A 16,205-nucleotide genomic window follows, 5' to 3' on the forward strand; every position below is an offset into this window, starting at 1 on the left:
AACCAAACATGACTTATGTTTTAAAAACTTTAAAAATTATTTTTTGTTCTCATTTTTAAAATCAATTTTTTGAAAACAAATTAAAACCAAAAAACAATATCAAACATGCTCCAAGAATCTAAAATTGATTTATGAAATTGATATTAACTCTAGTTGATTTATGAATTTTTTTTTTTTGATAAAGTAGTTGATTTATGAAATTGATATTAACTCTAATTGATATTTTTAATTGGCTAAAAAATTGAAAGAGCACAATAATATATAGGTGAATAATAAGTAGGCATATTTTTACATATGAAAATAAAGGGTAAATACTATTTTGGACCCTCTGTATTGCAAAAGTTACCAATTGGACCCTGTGTTTTGTTAAATGACAAAATGGACCCTGTATTTTCTAAAATAGTACAAATAGGACCCTGAATTGATTTTTTGTCAAAATAAAATTTAATTATAATCCGATCTAAAAGTGCTATGACAAAACTGTTTACATTTTTTGTATCTGTTCGTATTAAGCATTGTCTTCATGTTGGTTGTATTAAAAAAAAGTTGTCAAAAATTGAGCTCAGAGTCTTATTCTTACTATTTTAGAAAATACAGGGTCTATTTTGTCATTTAACAAAACTCAGGGTCCAATCTGGAATTTTTGCAAAATACAGGGTCCAAAATGGTATTTACCCGAAAATAAATTGTATGTTCACTATTTACATAGAAATAAAATGGTTGAAAAGGTGTGACCTATTTTTCATTATATATATAAATTTTTTCAGTAATCCATAGGACAGGTGTTTAGTGGAAAGGAAAGGAAATGAGACAACAGATTTTAGGGCCATTTCGACCCTTTCTCTCCTCAAACAAGTCTCAGTGTCTCGCTCTTTTAATTTTCTTCTAACATTTTTTTGAGCCGAGCTGGTTGTTTAAGCGGCTTCCCTTCATTCAGGTATTTATATGAATTGTGATAACTCTTTCAATACCTTTTCTTCTCTCTTTCTTTTCTCTTTCTCTCGCTGTTTTTGCTTTCTCTTTCGTTTTATTGTTCATCAATGGCGAGACCATCTATTATGTTATCACAGCCATTTCCACGAATGATGAGTTCTTTCAGGTACTTATTATTATATTTTAGTTCTAAAATCGATCATGAACTGTTTCTCTGTGGAATTTTGCAATGTTTGGTTCGGAGATAATATAAGTAAAATCCAGAGATGAAAATATTGAAGCGATGCTAATTTTTTAAAGTGCATAAAATACATTGAAGTATCAGTGCTTAGTTAGATACTAGTTTTCTGGTTTTGATTCTGAACATTTATGTTTGCAACCTTGAAAAGTGATTTTTCTCTATATTTGCTCTTCTCTCTAGATCCAATACTGCAATACATGAACATGGACTCAAACAATCCTTTTCTCGAGGACTCTCCTCTCACTCTCAACTCGGCGTGTTTTATCTGAGCTTACTTGATGATGTTCTGACAAATGATCAGGTTAATTTTAATCTCAGTATTCTTCTTATTGCAATGTATCAAATCAATTGAAATGAAATAGAAGGGAAAGAAGTTTTCAGCTCTATGCATCTCTTTCATTTTTGTTTATAGAAGTCACTGGTCAGTCACTATTAACTATTGGAATTTGCTTTCGGTAGATTAAAACTATAACAGGAGAGAAGTGTCCAACAATCCTTCAATTGCAAATTAGTGCAGTAGTAGTAAGATTCACTAGTTTTAGTAGATAAGAGTTGCAAAAAGTCATCCAAGACAAGTTGATGAAAATAGAAATTTCCTTGCTAGCTAAACATTGTGATTGTTTCTACAGAATAATTTTTTTTTTTTATTTTTCTTTCGTGATTGTTTCAGGATTGCATAGTGTGTTGCGAAGCTGTGCTCCCTGCTCAAGGCACTGGTATGTTTAAATTCTCACTAGCTAGTGACTGAATTTTATATTTCTTTGTAAGTTATCCTATTTTTTCAATAGGTGTGAGGGAATTTTGTGCGGGTGTGTGGTGAACTATGTTTACTTAAGTGTGGTTGCTCTAAGAATTTATATATTTGGTAATAATATATTTTTGTTTTATACAAATGGATATATCTATATTTGGTAATAGATGGGACGGATCCTCCTCCATTAGATGAGGAATCAGAAGACAACAGTGAAAATGAAGGAGGAGAAGGAGAAGGGGAAGGAGAAGGGGAAAGGGAAGGGGAAGGAGGGGGGGACGGTTCTTCATGGGAGGTATATCCTCTGTTTTTTCTTTATAAATTATCTATTAATGCAATTTTCTTAATAAACTATAAATGTAATTTTTTTTTATTATTTTGACATAAGCTACAAATGTAATTTGTTTGCAGCCTTTCCTGAAAAATAGAAGTATAAGTAAAGATGTGGTTATTTTAAGACATGGTGAAGAGGTATCTCGCTTCGATAGGGACACATGAAAAGATGGAAATATGTGGGTTTTGCCAGAGCTGTATAGGTTATACTGTAAAAGAGAAGATTTTCCAATACCTAAAGAAGACTAGATGGATGTGAATGTTCTATATCCATGGCCCTACCATAAGGTTTTGTATAGAAATAATGAAGGTGGAGTGCTTAGTCCTCTACGCTATGGTTGGATGATTTTTGGTGAAAGTTTGAGTGAGGTGGAGTTTGTTGAAGGAGCAATGGACTATGTTCACCGAATTCCAATAATCGAAGAGGAGGATGGAATATTTCAAAGATACTTTGAATTGACAGAGGAAATTAGTAACTACCGTTCATTTTTGAGGGGTCTCCATCTTCGTCTGTCTGCCATTACGGGCCATTAACTTGAATCTAGAAATCACTCTTCCCCTTCCCACTTAATCTTAATGTCTTGCAACGAGGCTATGAAACCATTAAACTCAAGATCATCTTCACCATCATCTTCGCCAACTAACAAATTCACTAATCAATGCATTGAGGCAAGTTTCTCACGATGGATTCTTCAACAGTTTACTCTACGCTCTTTAGAAGATGGCTCTCCAATGCCTGTGAACCAACCAATATTACAAGAATGGATTTTAGTTGGCGAAGATGATGGCGAAGATGATCTTGAGTTTAATGGTTTCATAGCCTCTTTGCAGGACATTAAGATTAAGTGGGAAGGGGAAGAGTGATTTCTAGATTCAAGTTCATGACCCGTAATGGCAGACAGACGGAGATGGAGACTCCTGAAAAATGAACGGTAGTTACTAATTTCCTCTGTCAATTCGAAGTATCTTTGAAATATTCCACCCTCCTCTTCGATTATTGGAATTCGGTGAACATAGTCCATTGCTCCTTCAGCAAACTCCACATAACTCAAACTTTCACCAAAAATCATCCAACCATGGCGTAGAGGACTAAGCACTCCACCTTCATTATTTCTATACAGAACCTTATGGTAGGGCCATGGATATAGAACATTCACATCCCTCTGGTCTTCTTTAGGTATTGGAATGTCTTCTCTTTTATAGTATATCCTATGCAACTCCGGGGTAAAACCCACATATTTCCATCTTTTCATTGTGTTCCTATTTTCCAGGAAAGGCTGCAAAAAAATTACATTTGTAGCTTATGTCAAATTACATCCATCTGGTAATGCATTAGCAATTTCTGCTTTTTTCATCTTTCTATGATCTTTCGAGATGTTGGACCTTACCTTTTTAGTATAATTGGTGAAGGGTTTTAGCACATATCTTGGAGCAGCTCCCATTGTTGAATGTTTGGAAAAGCACCAGCCTAATGTAGTAATAACTTCCCGTGTTGCAGATGCTGCCCTATTTTTGGCGCCAATGGTATGGATTTTGTTTGTTCGAATACAAAATTAAATATTCCGTAGTTATTATTTTTTTTTGAAGGAATTAATTATCGTTTTAAGAAATTTCCAAGTTTTGCCGAGTAAGAAAAGAGTTTTTGTTGTGTTCCATCCAATCACATTCATTCCAGATATTACTCACTGTTTTAAAAAGCAGTGTCACGTTGCTGTGTATAATGTTCTGGCGCGCATGCAATGTAGCAGTGTTTCTTCCTTTCTTATACATCTGTGGAAAACTCTCACTAGAAATTTTGTAATATTGGGTAGTGAGATCCATGAATGGGTAATTTTATCAAAAAATTTCGTTCCATCTCTTGATTGTATTGTAAGCAACATAGCTAGAGTTATGCTTAGTTTCTAAAGAATTCTTCTGCTATATGAATAGATATATGAACTAGGTTGGAACTGGGACAGTTTGGAACTTCTAGCACAGGGGTCTCTGTCTGGCCATCTTCTAGAGTGTAGTTGTCAACTTACAGGGGGATACTTCATGCATCCAGGTGACTTGTGAACTTAGTTTGATCGACCTAAAAATATGGATAGTTGCAAGGTTCTTTGTGCTGGAGCAAAATCCTCCACTGGTTTGGTTCCCGAAAAGCTCCTGCAGTTGATTCCAAAGGTGAATTTTTTTTAAAGTTTCGGGCAGATTTGTATTATAATAATGTAAATACATAAGCAGTAAATGGAGGATCATCCTCTCCGTGTACCATGCTTGTGCTTGAAAGTTTTATTTGGAGCTCGGGCGGGTGCGTAGTTAATCACTAAAGAGAGCTTATCTTTCTCTTGCTACCAATGAAATACCTTGATTTAATAGTCTATACAATGATGGGAGCCACCCTTGTTATCTCTCATTGCTTGCGTTGGTCAAAGACCGCTCATAAGCTCCAACTTATTATCCTATGGTGGTACTAATATCCTATGGTGTTTGATTCTTGGTTAATTTAGCATGAATACCATATCTAGTGTATGTGGTTGCATGTTTTAAATGTTTATATGCATTTTTTTTTATTTAAGTCATTTAAAGTGAGCGATTGCTTTTATTTTTTTTACAATTTTAGCCAGCGTCATATTCCATAAGGTTAGAGGAGTTAACATTTTATCAGTGTTTTTGCCTTCACTATTTGAGCATAGTGACTTGTGATCTTCTTTTTCTCTTTACGACATTAGCCATATTTCGATTCTATTAGAAACCATTTTTGTGTTCCTTGGTGCTGGTGTCATAATTTTAGGACTGGTGTTCTTTTCTTATTTTTTACAATCTTGGCCAGTGTCATATTCCTTAAAGATTATACTACCCGAAAAGAGTTTACAATTTATAACAATTGTTTTCCTTCAATATATAAGGATATATTCTCCTGTGACTTGTGATCTTCCTTCTCCTTTCTTTCCATTAAGAGTAAAAGTTGACTATATTTTGACTCTATTAGAAACCATTTTTCCGTTCCTTGGTTTGTGGTTATACTTATACTAAGGATATGAATAGGCTGCAGAATTCCTGGTAGATAAGTTTCAAGATTTTGTTTGGCGCTATGAGGGAATAAAAACTTAATATTAAAGTATTTCTTATTGTATTTGTTGGGTTGCGTATGAGGTTTCTGTCAGCAGAAGATTAAATCAAACAATGTTTTATGATTAAGCAAAATTTGTGTAGTACTAGTACTATTAGTTTGCCCGTAGAGATGAGTGTGCCAAGGTGTGATGAGACTTGGAATACTCAAACTCGATTCATAAATACAGCGTTCCTTTCCCAAAGTAATGACAACTGATAAACTTGGTGTATCTTTTTAACCATAAAAATAAATAGAAATTAGAAAATAAAGAAACATAGAGACTAGGATAGGTAGTAAATGAAAATGAAAAGAAAATTCTATACTATTACTAATCAAGTAGAAGAAGGTAAGGTAGGAAGTGGAGTTGGCGGGGTGAGACGAGTAAGGTGGAAAGGGATAGGAGCCGGCCAGCCGCCTTTAGATAAGGTGACCTCCAATTCCACTGAGGCAATCCGACGAAAATTAACAACATCATCTCTTTTGACTACGTCCAATATTTCTTCTACCGTTCCTTTTCTAAGGTTGTAATGAAAAACTCGTCTATACACGTCTGAAGAGGTGAACACAACGTCGCCATTCTCTGGATGAAAACACACGAACTCTACGTCCTTCACCGATGTTTTCCCTTCCTCTTCCCTACTGCTGTAACTGTAACTCCTCTCGTGCACCAAACTCCAAGACAACCCCTTCTTCCGCTCCTTACTTTCCCAAACTTTCCACGATTGTTCCTGCTTATTTCTATCGTGATCTACCTTAACTATCCGTAGACGACCCTCACTCACTCCCAGGAAGGGATCGGGTGTGGTTCTGGCGCCAATGTCTTTGGGGAGGTAAAGATGTTGACGTCTGCCGCCGAGGCCGACATCCGGTTCGAAGGCAAAGAGAATGAGGCCTTTAGAAGAAATCTGAAGCCAATAAAATTTCCCGTTGGAGAAAACGACCTCGTCTCTATATGTGCTACGAATACGCTTTAGTGATGAGTACTGCTTTGATCGTCTCCATTCTCCAGTCTCCGAACGGAAAATGGCCACAATGTAGTGAAAAGGTTCAGCTTCGCTTCTTCTGAGCATATCTTGAACAAGCAAAACCTTGAACTTGAATAATTTGTTCTTCTTATCTTCCTCGCATGACAATCCATATCTACCACAGATGGATGGTAATGGGGGCTTGGGAAGAAGGAACCATTGTTGGGTAAACGGGTTGCAGATATACAAGTTTGTAGGAGTACTATCGGTTGTCACAAGTAATAAATCGTTGAAAGAAGCTTCTACAGTCATTGATCCTGGCTCAGGAATAAAATTAAAATAACTCTTAAACGACGACAGTGGTTTTCGGTCAACAATAGGAGGACGGGGCCTCATAATTCTTCGTGTATTCATGGACGAATCCACCTGAATCAAGAGCGTTGTAGCAGAACGTATTCTGCGAACAAATTCATCACTCAGTATCAGACCACGCCAGCGTTTGCAGACGAGGCTGCATTGGATAGTGGTTAACCGCTGATCGGAGAATCGTATCAGTATTTCGAAGAGTAAATCATCACTTATGCCGTCCATAATTTTAAAATTAGATGCACCACCATCATTCTCCTCCTCAATCATCTTAAGTTTCCGATTTGGTGGGTAGCTAGAGTCGCCGCCCATGATGAGGGTAATATCAAATACTCATGACCTAACTCCTTTATTTATATTTATATTTTTTAAAAAATAAAAATATCAAATAACGAATCTATACGCTTTTGGTATTTTCAAATAAAGATATTGTTATTATTTGTTTTTTATTTTTCTTTAGTACACGTAGACACGTAGTTATCCATAGTATCAACCAATTCCAATGACATTTAGTGACAAAGAAAGAGAAAGTAAAAAAGTTTGTTGTTTGGTATGTGCGGGAACTATCCATAATCCATCCTCTGAATTTCCAGGTATCTATTGCTTTCTTTTGCTTTGTATATTTTTCCCTATTTTAATGTTTATCGCAAAGGTTAATACTTGTATGTTTCCTTTGTAAACTCATCATTAATAAATGGTTCTAATTTTCTGATCGAAACATAAATTAATGAGTCTTTGGATTAGTTCTAAAAAAACTTTGACACTTCCGTCTTATTGATTATTTTTTTTTCGCTTCTTTTCATTTTGTGTAGCGATTCTGGGAATTTGTGGATCATTCACGTTTACAATATTACTGTTAATGCTAGTGGGTATTTGTCAGGACAGTCGTACTAAAACCTTCATCAGTTGTGCTTGTGCATAGCAATTTTGAATAGAAGTTTATTGAGTTAGCTAATGGAATCAGCTTCTTTAGGGGGAGTATCAGTAAATATGGAAACCCATGTCAAAGATGAGATTCACAACTGTGTGATTAAGCTGGTGATTTTTTTTAATCTCAGTACAGTTTTAAATGAATTGGATCTCATGTTGAATGAAGTGTAAGTTTTTTATGTCTGGGATTGAACTACAGAGAGAAAATCCCTTGAAACGAAGGGACAAGGTGTACATTGGCTGCGGAGCTGGCTTTGGAGGTGACAGGATTTTGGGCGCTCTTAAGTTGCTTCAAAGAGTTGAAGAACTGAATTATCTTGTACTTGAATGCCTAGCGGAGCGCACCCTTGCTGATCGGTATCAGGTTATGGTGTCAGGAGGTGATGGTTACGATTCCAGGAGTAAGTCTATGCTAATTTTAGCAGTTATGATGTGTTTTTCTTCTGTAAGTTTTGTCTGTTCTTGAAAACTGAAATTGTTATATTTCATAGAAAACATCTAAATGAAGACTTCATTCCATTGTGTAAAAGTAGGTTGGTCTTTTTGAATGTTTACTCTGGTGTGCTCTATTATACATGGTCATACTCTTATTCATAACTTTAACTAGTCAGCTGTGTATAGGAGAGAAAAATTTGAATCTTGTATTTCCTTGCAATGCTATAAACACGCATTATTTGGGAGTTCTTAAATGTTAGAATAGTCAAGGAATCTTAATAACTTGTAAATTGTGAAAATAAGAGACATTACGAACTACTGAAGGAGAACCTGTTTATTAGTAAACTCCTTTCTTTTCTATTTCCATGTTTCAACTTTCAACAAGTATAAACAGAGATTGACTTGTCTGGTAATCCTAGATATCTCTTGGTTGTTTGTTGCAATGAATGTGTAGTTTCCGAGTGGATGCATGTGCTTTTACCTATAGCTATGGAAAGAGGAGTTTGCATAATCACAAACATGGGTGCAAGTAAGATTACTAAATAAAATTTTATGCAATCAACAAACTTTTTTTTTTTCTTAAAAGAAATAGTTTAGATAAATGTTCTTATTATTGTTTCTTTTTCTGGGCAGTGGATCCATGTGGTGCTCAGGAGAAAGTTGTAGAAATAGCCAGCAGCCTGGGACTGAACGTATCTGTGGGTGTTGCTTATGAGGTTTTTGTCAGCAAAACAGGTATTTGTAGTCACTTTTAGGAGGATGAATTGGAGATGATACGTTTGAGATTTTATAAACACTAAATGCTTCACAACATTCAATTAAATCAAGGATTGTTTTATGATTTAATCATGTCTTTATTTTAATTGGATAAAACTTAGTTCTTTATCTGACCAAATTTACATTTTGTTGTCTGTGTAGGGTCAGGATCACCTCATGAAAAATCACATAACATGGAAGGTGTAAGGCTCTACTACCTCTAATTGTAACTTTGATTAGTAAATAATATTTGCATCTCTGTAATTTGATATCATTGTGTGTAGTCTGTGGTACACTGATGTATGCTCCTCCTCCTGAAGTATCTATTTTTTGCTGTAAATTAAGATTGTAATCCATTAACAATTTATACTATTTTCATCTTTCTGTGATCTTTTGAGATGTTGGACCTTACCTTTTTAGTATAATTGGTGAAGGGTATTAGCACATATCTTGGAGCAGCTCCCATTGTTGAATGTTTGGAAAAGCACCAGCCTAATGTAGTAATAACTTCCCGTGTTGCAGATGCTGCCCTATTTTTGGCGCCAATGGTATGCATTTTGTTTGTTCTTATACAAAATTAAATATTCTGTAGTTATTATTTTTTTGAAGGAATTAATAATTCTGTTAAGAGATTTCCAAGTTTTGCCGAGTATGAAAAGAGTTCTTGTGTTCTTCCATACAATCACTTTCATTCCAGATAGTACCCACTGTTTTAAAAGCAGTGTCACATTCACTGTGTATAATGTTCTGGTGCGCATACAATGTAGGAGTGTTTCTTTCTTTCTTAGGCCAACTCCAACGGAACACTAAAATGTCAAATTTGTTGAGATTTCACACTAAATTTATTCTAACCACACTCTAAAACCTATCCAATATATAACATTGTTTATAGTGTCCCACTATTGTGACACTATAGGCTACACCAAATCTTTTTTTATTAGTGTTTATATTTAAATAAATATATTTATAAATAAACATTTTGTATGTGTCTATTTATAATTTAAATAAAATAATATAATAATAAAAAATTATAGTTTTAGTATAATTTTTAGTGTTGTAATTGGAATAGAAAGGATTTGGTGTTAGAATTCTATCATTTTTGTATTGATTTCACACCAAATTTATACATCTAGAAATGATGTAATATTGGGTAGTGAGATCAATGAATGGGTAATTTTATCTTAAAATTCCATTCCATTTCTTGATTGTATTGTAAGCTACATAGCTAGAGTTATGCTTAGTTTCTAAAGAATTCTTCTGCTACATGAAAAGATATATGAACTAGGTTGGAACTGGGACAGTTTAGAACTACTAGCGCAGGGGTCTCTGGCTGGCCATCTTCTAGAGTGTGGTTGTCAACTTACTGGGGGATACTTCATGCATCCAGGTGACTTGTGAACTCAGTTTAATCAACCTATAAAATATGGGGTATTTGAAGGCAAAAACGTAACTTCTTATATAAATATAATATATATGGTCATAGTGCTTTGTTTTTTTTCTTTTGTTTAGGGGACAAACGACGGGACATGTCTTTGTCTCAACTCCTTGATTTGTCACATCCTTATGCTGAAATAAGTTCTGATGGAAGAGTATGTGTGGCAAAGGCAGAACATAGTGGTGGGGTCTTAAATTTCAGCACTTGTGCTCAACAACTTCTATACGAAATTGGGGATCCCAGCTCTTATGTCACCCCTGATGTGGTAAGTTTGTGTACATATAGCTCTATTCCGAATGAAATAGGAGAACAATAATTGACAGGTATGGTTGTCTGTTTGTCCTTGAATGCAGATTATTGATCTTCAAAATGTTTCATTCTCTCCCTTATCTAGTTGCAAGGTTCTTTGTGCTGGAGCAGAATCCTCTGCTGGTTTGGTTCCTGAAAAGCTCCTGCAGTTGATTCCAAAGGTGAATATTTATAAATTTTTCATAAGCAGTAAATGGAGGAGGATCATTCTCTCCATGTACCATGCTTGTGCTTAAAAGTTTTATTTGGAGCTCGGGTGCGTAGTTAATCACTAAAGAGAGCTTATCTTTCTCTTGCTACCAATGAAATTTGATTTTTAAGCCTATACAATGATGGTAGCCACCCTTGTTATTTCTCATTGCTTGCTTTGGTCAAAGACCGCTCTAAGCTCCAACAGAATATCCTTTGGTGGTACTAATATCCTATGGTCTTTGATTCTTGGTTAATTTAGCATGAATACCGTATCTTGTGTATGTGGTTGCATGTTTAGAATGTTTCTGTGCATTTTTTATTTAAGTCATTTAAAGTGAGCGATTGTTTTTATTTTTTTTTACAATCTTACCCAGCGTCATATTCCATAAGGTTAGAGGAGTTGAAATTTTATCAGTGTTTTTGCCTTCACTATTTGAGCATAGTGACTAGTGATCTTGTTTTTTCTTTACAAGATTAACCATATTTTGACTCTATTGGAAACCATTTTTGTGTTCCTTGGTCTGTGGTTATACTAATGTGCTGTGGTTATACTGGTGTCATAATTTTCAGGACTGTGGTTGGAAAGGATGGGGTGAGATATCTTATGGAGGATATGAGTGTGTTAAACGTGCAGAGGCTGCAGAGTTTCTGGTAGATATGTTTCAAGATTTTGCCACTGCTATTTATGTATATGATAGCCTATTCAAATGAGGGAAGAAAAACTGAATTTTGAAGCGTTTGTTATAGTCTTAATATTCCCTTGAAGATACTTATTAAAGCCTCGAAGTCATAATTGATTTACTTTAATTTTTGATGATTTATTAGGTCAGATCTTGGTTAGAAGAAATATTGCCTGGCATCAGCAGTTCTGTATTTTCTTATATAATTGGCTTAGATAGTCTGAAAGCAACTAGCATTGATGATGAGACTTCATCTTTAGCGGCTCGTAATGATGTAAGATTGCGTATGGATGGATTATTTGAGCTGAAAGAACATGCTATCCTATTTACTAGAGAGTTTACAGCATTATATACGAATGGACCAGCTGGGGGTGGTGGTATCAGGTCAAGTCAAGTTCTTATCAGCTTCTGAACCTATTTCCCAAGTTACTTTGAACTTTGACATTTCTTGATGATTAATTATACTTAGATTCATCTCTAGTACTAGTAGCAATAAATCTTGGTTCTTTATTTTCATAACAATTGGTTTCCTGTGCTAAAAAGCGAATGAGAAGTTTCTTGAACTCACATATGTTGCTCTTGACGCTCATGAAGTTAGTTACTTACTGATCAGTGTCCTTGTAATATCAAATCCTAAAGACATATTTAATAGGGATTGACCTTTTTGTATTCACCTTATATTATGAGATTTGTATTCCCTGATATCTGATTGATCATTTTCCACTGACTATTTTTATATTTGCTTCTCATTACAGTGTTGGACACAAGAGAGAGGTCATTCTTGAAAAACAATTGGTAATACTCTCTCTACCATATATCATATATCATATGTCATTCTCTCAATTTTTAAATTTAGTACTTGATATCTCCTTTTTCCACACCACAATATGAACTTCCGAGTTGTGTTTCTCTGTTTCCGATCATTCAGGTCGATCGTGAACATGTTTCTTGGAGGACATCAGTAAAGCGCACTGTAGAAATGAAATCAAATCATTCAAAAGTTAGCTGTGAAAACCATATAAAAACTCCTGTTTTTCATGGATCCATAGCAGATGTTTCACTTTCTGAAAGTGACATCTCTCCTGCTCCCTCAGGCCAAAAAATTCCACTCTATGACATAGCACATAGCAGGGCCGGAGACAAAGGGAATGACTTGAACTTTTCCATTATCCCACATTTCCCTTCTGATATTGAGAGATTGAAGTTAATCATAACTGCTGAGTGGGTTAAGGGTGTAGTCTCGGCTCTCCAAAACTACCCTTCTTATCTAAATTTGGATTCGGATGCCATTAACAAGAGAAAAAAGTGGCAGGATGAACATTTTAAGGTGGAAGTTTATGAAGTAAAAGGAATTCATTCTTTGAATGTTGTGGTTCGGAACATACTAGATGGCGGCGTCAACTGTTCTAGAAGAATTGATCGTCATGGAAAGACCATCTCGGATCTGATATTATGCCAGCAAGTAGTGCTGCCTCCTTGATGAGGTTGTTCCAAGTTTTTATTTTGTAATAACCTTTTGTACAATCAAATTAATTTTAATAATGTGTATTACAACAAATGATCTTAGCTGATTCTCCAATATACTGCTAGGTAAGGTAGAGATATCAACCATATTCATCTTTGTTATGTAACTTTGTACGAGGTATATGCATATGAATCTATATAAAGTTTTTATAGATATTATTTACGTATTTGGGCTACGCCGTATAAAGGTCGTATTGTATTAAATAATAAATAACACTATATTTAAATTAAGCAATGTATTATATTAATTATTACGACTAAATTTTTTAATACAATGTATGTTATATTATTTAATATATAATAAATGGTTCGTATTAGCTTGTATTATAATATTTACAAAGGATTTGGGGTCAATGTCAATCTCCGACCCGGACTTGGGACCGAGACTGGGACTCGGATTCGGGTCCAGACCCGAACCTGGACCTGGGACGTGGACCCGGTACTCGGGACCGGACCCATAATTGGTGTTGGGATCGAGTGTATTAAAAATATATTATAACTTTACACAATCAATTAATACAAGTCAATAACCAACATTGTATTTTATTAAATAATACTAATACAATACATTACAATACGATCTGCCAACCGAACCCTTTATCATATTTTAGACCGAGTAAAAAGAGAAATAAAGGAACCGACTACAGCAAGAAGAGATTATTAAAAAGAAGCATATAGAAATAATTCCTTCCTGGACATTGAATTGCAAAAGGGTAAGTGCTCATAATAACTTGGTTCAATAGGCCAGTAAGTTGTTATGTCTAGAGTTATTTAGCTTGTTCTTCTGAATTTTTTATGTTTGTAATTCTTTTTTCGATTAATGTTGTCACGATGTTAAATAAAAAAATAGCTAAGGATTGAATTGAAAAGCTTTCCAGAAATTCCAACCCAAAAGTTGATAGCAATCATTGTTCAACCAAACATACAGAAGAAGCAACGGGAGAAACGCCTAGTAAAACTGGTGGTTATTCTGAGAGAGAGAGAGTCAAAAATAGTAATTTTTAAAAATTTTCCAAATACAAATGTATATGACATATCCATATTTGTGATTTGCAATTTACTTAAAATAGCAAAAAACAGTTGGGGTTTAACTTGAAACTATTTTCACCCCTTGAAAGGGTCAGAACTCCACACCTTCTTTTACTCCAATTCAATCGGATAACACCCACAAATTTCGTGCACCCATTTCCCATATTTACTTCACATATTGGCATCTTCTTTCACTTGTCCTTTATTTACTGCTTTTCCTGAAATTTGTTATAATCCAACATATAAAATTGGCTCTGTTTTAGACAGAGCAAAAATTTGTTTCAATCTTTTTGTCTCAAGTACTTGCTCTTATAAGAAACCTGTCATTTTTTCTTATTATTCTTAGTCACCTGAAATATAATCAAAAGAACATATACACATTTATATCTTGCCTTATTACCCTTTTGATTTTTTCTGAAGAAGGGGGAAAGCAGAAAAGAAAAAATGGCATTTACAGGAACTTTGGATAAATGCAAGGCTTGTGATAGGACTGTTTATGTGGTGGACAGCATGACTCTCGAAGGAGTGTTTTACCATAAAGCATGCTTCAAATGTAGCCACTGCAAAGGAACTCTTTCGGTAATTATCCATTTTCTTTGTCTATATATATTTACATGAATAGTATATATTTTAGGATCAATAACATGATTTCAAATCATTACATTTTAGATCTAGTGACATATAATAAGTTTATGTATGTGGCATGCTCTTACTAGGTAGTTAAAATGTCAGTTTTTGGTATCAAAAGTACAAAAATTTACACAATAGACATTACCAAAGTTGTTGTACATGAGATTGATTATGTAACGCTGAAATCCAACGATGTGATCTGATCTCTAAAAATTTCAATCTAATATGCTTCTACAGATGAGCAGCTACTCCTCCATGGATGGAGTTCTCTATTGCAAGCCTCATTTTGAGCAGCTTTTCAAGGAATCTGGAAATTTTAGCAAGAATTTCCAGTCAGGTAACTATCTTATATCCAATGAAGATTTCTTTTCCTTATTATTTTTTAAATAATAATAAAAAAAAGAAAATGATTTAGCTGACAATATGTTTTTTTTTTTGGTGAAAATTTGTCTCAGCGAAGTCTTCTGACAGGCAACATGATCTGGTATTTTACTTTCCTACATCTTGCTCATATGTTTCTCATTTAGTATATTTATATTTGTATGTCTCATATATAAAATCATTTCATTCAAATGGATGGAAAACAATAGGAATAAATTATTTATTGATTACTGATACATGCATCAAAAATATCCACCAAAATAAAATATTACAAATCAGATCTTAAACAAATAATATAAATATGCATATGATTGTATAATAATATATGATATATCTACTCCACTCCATAATGTTAAATTTACACAATTTAATTTATGATGTAATCTTGTACAGTCAAGGGCCCCTAGCAAGCTCTCATCCATGTTCTCTGGAACCCAAGACAAATGTGCCACTTGCTCAAAAACGGTCTATCCACTGGAGAAGGTGCGTCATTATTTGATTTATACTTAACAATTAATAATTAATTAGGATATTGTTATGCTATTAATTAAGTAAGATGATGATGATGATGATGATAATTGATAGGTATCACTCGAGGGAGAGTGTTACCACAAGACATGTTTTAGGTGTGCTCATGGAGGGTGCCCACTGACACATTCTTCCTATGCTGCTCTTGATGGAGTGCTCTACTGCAAGCACCACTTTCAGCAGCTCTTCATGGAGAAAGGCAACTACAGCCACGTCCTCCAAGCGGCTGCTCACCGGAAAAATGCCACTCCACCGCCCGAACCCACCGAAGAGGTGTCGGAGCCCCCTGTTGCCGACGACTAGACTTTCAGAGAAAAGTTCTATTTAATACCATACACAAGAAGAAAATGGAAGTTTTTATTGGGTGCCACCGCACGTGTCAGTGTCTCTCCCATATTTCCTCTCCAAATTCATGTCTAACTTGTTCAGCAAAATGGATTTTTGAGCTTGTTAAGCTAGTTTTGAGAGATTTTCCTTTTTAATTATGTTGTTTAAGAAAATTATATATGAATTGAGATATATTTATTTATTGATTCTTTTTTATTGTTTTTGTATGTTTTTGGTCAAGAAATGTATGATTTTTTTTCGTTTTAGACACGGATTTCCACTGATTTTTATGATATTTTGTACTTTCTTTTTAGTTCCCATGAGATACTCTAATCATCGTAGACTCCTCGTTGGATGGAGGAATCT

The 16,205-nt window shown here is 34.6% G+C and overlaps 3 protein-coding genes across 10 annotated transcripts; all 3 read left to right on the plus strand.

Moving 5' to 3' along the window:
- The first annotated feature begins 760 nt into the window (after positions 1-760).
- LOC133037236 (uncharacterized) lies at positions 761-2,475 on the plus strand. The gene is made up of 5 exons (XM_061114142.1): positions 761-1,099; positions 1,355-1,475; positions 1,845-1,890; positions 2,093-2,220; positions 2,337-2,475. Exons 1-5 carry the CDS (start codon positions 1,041-1,043, stop codon positions 2,421-2,423), a joined length of 441 nt encoding a protein of 146 aa, XP_060970125.1. The 5' UTR covers positions 761-1,040; the 3' UTR covers positions 2,424-2,475.
- A 970-nt stretch (positions 2,476-3,445) lies between these two features.
- LOC115706539 (uncharacterized) lies at positions 3,446-13,111 on the plus strand. Of its 8 annotated transcripts, XM_030634215.2 has the most exons (16): positions 3,446-3,582; positions 3,669-3,782; positions 7,197-7,276; positions 7,657-7,721; positions 7,813-8,014; positions 8,503-8,577; positions 8,682-8,783; positions 8,967-9,007; positions 9,239-9,352; positions 10,077-10,191; positions 10,314-10,504; positions 10,593-10,709; positions 11,311-11,391; positions 11,566-11,804; positions 12,176-12,215; positions 12,349-13,111. In XM_030634215.2, the coding sequence occupies exons 2-16, from the start codon at positions 3,757-3,759 to the stop codon at positions 12,898-12,900; spliced, it is 2,040 nt and encodes a 679-aa protein (XP_030490075.2). In that variant the 5' UTR covers positions 3,446-3,582; positions 3,669-3,756; the 3' UTR covers positions 12,901-13,111. The 8 variants fall into 8 exon arrangements, with proteins under 8 accessions (XP_030490075.2, XP_030490076.2, XP_060970025.1 ...); XM_030634216.2 differs by lacking the exons at positions 3,446-3,582; positions 7,197-7,276 and adding an exon at positions 4,188-4,421 and having other exon boundaries at positions 3,647-3,782; positions 7,496-7,721; XM_061114042.1 differs by lacking the exons at positions 3,446-3,582; positions 7,197-7,276 and adding an exon at positions 3,934-4,421 and having other exon boundaries at positions 3,651-3,782; positions 7,496-7,721.
- Positions 13,112-14,085: 974 nt separating this feature from the next.
- On the plus strand, positions 14,086-16,105 carry LOC115706541 (LIM domain-containing protein PLIM2b). Its single transcript, XM_030634219.2, has 5 exons — positions 14,086-14,552; positions 14,841-14,940; positions 15,059-15,087; positions 15,378-15,467; positions 15,570-16,105. Exons 1-5 carry the CDS (start codon positions 14,418-14,420, stop codon positions 15,813-15,815), a joined length of 600 nt encoding a protein of 199 aa, XP_030490079.1. The 5' UTR covers positions 14,086-14,417; the 3' UTR covers positions 15,816-16,105.
- The last annotated feature ends 100 nt before the right edge of the window (positions 16,106-16,205 follow it).

This window comes from Cannabis sativa, chromosome 1 (assembly GCF_029168945.1).
Source record: "Cannabis sativa cultivar Pink pepper isolate KNU-18-1 chromosome 1, ASM2916894v1, whole genome shotgun sequence".
NCBI classification, from domain to species: Eukaryota; Viridiplantae; Streptophyta; class Magnoliopsida; order Rosales; family Cannabaceae; genus Cannabis; species Cannabis sativa.

Bases quoted from the DNA above. Each gene is read 5' to 3' on its own strand.
- LOC115706539 (XM_030634215.2), top strand. From the start codon at position 3,757: ATGCTGCCCTATTTTTGGCGCCAATG. The intron at 7,722-7,812 runs GTGATTTTTTTT...ATTGAACTACAG, and splicing joins ACAACTGTGTGATTAAGCTG to AGAGAAAATCCCTTGAAACG. The intron at 11,805-12,175 runs GTCAAGTCAAGT...TTCTCATTACAG, and splicing joins GCTGGGGGTGGTGGTATCAG to TGTTGGACACAAGAGAGAGG.
- LOC133037236 (XM_061114142.1), top strand. From the start codon at position 1,041: ATGGCGAGACCATCTATTATGTTATCACAGCCATTTCCACGAATGATG. The intron at 1,476-1,844 runs GTTAATTTTAAT...TGATTGTTTCAG, and splicing joins ATGTTCTGACAAATGATCAG to GATTGCATAGTGTGTTGCGA. The intron at 2,221-2,336 runs GTATATCCTCTG...ATTTGTTTGCAG, and splicing joins GGGACGGTTCTTCATGGGAG to CCTTTCCTGAAAAATAGAAG.
- LOC115706541 (XM_030634219.2), top strand. From the start codon at position 14,418: ATGGCATTTACAGGAACTTTGGATAAATGCAAGGCTTGTGATAGGACT. The intron at 15,088-15,377 runs GTATTTTACTTT...AATCTTGTACAG, and splicing joins CTGACAGGCAACATGATCTG to TCAAGGGCCCCTAGCAAGCT. The intron at 15,468-15,569 runs GTGCGTCATTAT...GATAATTGATAG, and splicing joins CGGTCTATCCACTGGAGAAG to GTATCACTCGAGGGAGAGTG.